Source organism: Penaeus japonicus, unplaced genomic scaffold, assembly GCF_977035675.1.
Source record: "Penaeus japonicus unplaced genomic scaffold, GWHDUDI00000001_assembly GWHDUDI00000035, whole genome shotgun sequence".
Taxonomy (NCBI): domain Eukaryota; kingdom Metazoa; phylum Arthropoda; class Malacostraca; order Decapoda; family Penaeidae; genus Penaeus; species Penaeus japonicus.
In genome coordinates, this window is record NW_028234437.1 from 1,046,701 (window position 1) to 1,049,200 (window position 2,500).

The window sequence follows — 2,500 nt, forward strand, 5'->3', positions numbered from 1 at the left end:
CCCCCCCCCCCCCCAATAAGTTAGTTTGTGTGTGTGTTGTGTATGGGTTGTGTGTTTGTGTTTGGGGGTGTTTTGTGTGTGTGTGTGTGTGTGTGTTTGTGTTTGTGTGTGTGTGTGTGTGTGTTTGTTGTTTGTTTGTGTGTGTTTGTGTGTTTGTGTGTGTGTGTTGTGAGTTTTGTCTGTTTTTGTGAGTTTGTGTGCGTGTGTGTTTGTTGTGCGTGTGTTGTGTGTGTTGTATTTGTGACGCGATGTGTGTGTGTTTGTGTATTTGTGTGTGTGTGTGTGTGTGTGTTTATGTTTGTGTGTGTGTTTGTGTGTGTGTGTGTGTGTGTGCGTGTGCATTCAATGAGCCCGTAACAGACCTGACATATTCCCTGAATGACCCTGAGAGCAATAAAGACGCCATAGTGAGCGCGGGCGGCGACGGGGGAGAGCATCGCGCAAACCCCTCCGGCGAAGATGCAGCCTCCGAACACCCACTTCGTGCCGTAGAGTTCCGCCACTCGACCGCCGATTACCTGAAAGAGAGAAAAGAGATTAAGCGGAAAATCACAATAATGTGCCATTTTAGATACATAATAGATATACTACACAATATATGGACAAAGTCACACACACACACACACACACATATATATATATATATTTATATATGTATATATATATATATATATATATATATATATATATATATATATATATATTTTTTTTTTTTTTTTTTTTTTTTTTTTTTTTTTTTTTTTCTTTTTTTTAAGTTTAAGATAACAGTTTACTTGCGACACAACGTATCCGTAGAAGAAAGCCGCCAACACAAAGCCTTGAACTGTCTCGTCCCAGTGCATTTCGCCTTCCTGTTGAAATTAGCATCATTGTTAATAAGAGTATAGCAATTTTCTCATATAAGACACGTAAACTATTGATAAACGGGTAAAAAATCCCAAGTTACCTCTTTCTCATTCACATCCGATCTGTCATCTGTCTCGAGATCTGAAAATGTGTCTGCCATTAGTATGAAATTTCCACACAGCAACGATATCAAATATAACACGAATATCTGTTTGGAATATAGCGAATATAACACGAATATCTGTTTGGAATATAGTGAATATAACACGAATATCTGTTAGGAATATAGCGAATATAACACGAATATCTGTTTGGAATATAACGAATATAATACGAATATCTGTTAGGAATGTAGCGAATATAACACGAATATATGTCTGGAATATGGCGAATGTAACACGAATATCTGTTAGGAATATAGCGAATATAACACGAATATCTGTTTGGAATATAGCGAATATAACACGAATATGTTTGGAATATAGCGAATATGACACGAATATCTGTTTGGAATATAGCGAATATAACACGAATATCTGTTAGGAATATAGCGAATATAACACGAATATCTGTCTGGAATATAGCGAATGTAACACGAATATCTGCTTGGAATATAGCGAATATAACACGAATATCTGCTTGGAATATAGCGAATATAACACGAATATCTGTCTGGAATATAGCGAATGTAACACGAATATCTGCTTGAAATATAGCGAATATAACACGAATATCTGTCTGGAATATAGCGAATATAACACGAATATCTGTCTGGAATATAGCGAATGTAACACGAATATCTGCTTGGAATATAGCGAATATAACACGAATATCTGCTTGGAATATAGCGAATATAACACGAATATCTGTCTGGAATATAGCGAATATAACACGAATATCTGCTTGGAATATAGCGAATATAACACGAATATCTGTCTGGAATATAGCGAATATAACACGAATATCTGCTTGGAATATAGCGAATATAAAACGAATATCTGTTTGGAATATAGCGAATATAACACGAATATATATTTGGAATATAGCGAATATAACACAAATATCTGTTTGAAAGTGGACAGAAATAACATCGCAAATACAGCACCTCCGTCTTTATAACAGAGAAGGAAATTTACCCTGGGTATTGTTGAGCATCAAAGAGCAAGGAGCTGTACTGGCGGCTGTGTGATTCCGGCGCACCATCGCCACTATGATGACGGAGAGGTTAATCCTCACCATATACAGGTTGATGAAGCCAAGCCAAGCCATCGCCGCCAGAGCCAGTCTCGCGGGGAGCCATTCTGAAGACGGAAGAGCCGAAGAATAGAGAGATTCGTAGATAGAATGATTATTTGAAGAGAACGAGAGAGAGAAACAAGAATCGAAATCATAACACCGATCATTGATCTCAATCTTATCGATCAAGAAAAAGATACTCAAGATACTCACCCATGGTAATATTATTAAACACGTCTTTCAGTTTTCCCGCCATTTTTAACGAGCAGCGGCTTCGAAACTTAACCGATTCTTTTCACAAACGCCGTGTTTCTCGTCCCGTCACACAGATAACATGTGAAGTTGCATCTACCATTTCAATAGATCCGTATGGCTTAATTGCATGATTTCACAGAGCGTTTGTTCAGCACAGCTTGGT

The 2,500-nt window shown here is 37.6% G+C and overlaps 1 protein-coding gene across 1 annotated transcript in view; it reads right to left on the reverse strand.

Moving 5' to 3' along the window:
• The window catches only part of LOC122254846 (putative inorganic phosphate cotransporter), an 11,218-nt gene that overhangs the window by 8,686 nt on the left and 32 nt on the right, over positions 1-2,500 (reverse strand). The window contains exons 1-5 of the mRNA XM_086531201.1: positions 2,296-2,500; positions 1,983-2,147; positions 947-987; positions 774-851; positions 363-518 (exon numbers count right to left, since the gene is read on the reverse strand). The exon at positions 2,296-2,500 is cut by the window's right edge and continues 32 nt beyond it. Of these exons, the coding sequence (XP_086387327.1) occupies positions 363-518; positions 774-851; positions 947-987; positions 1,983-2,147; positions 2,296-2,338 (483 nt within the window). The 5' untranslated portion in view covers positions 2,339-2,500. The remainder of the gene's footprint in view (positions 1-362; positions 519-773; positions 852-946; positions 988-1,982; positions 2,148-2,295) is intronic.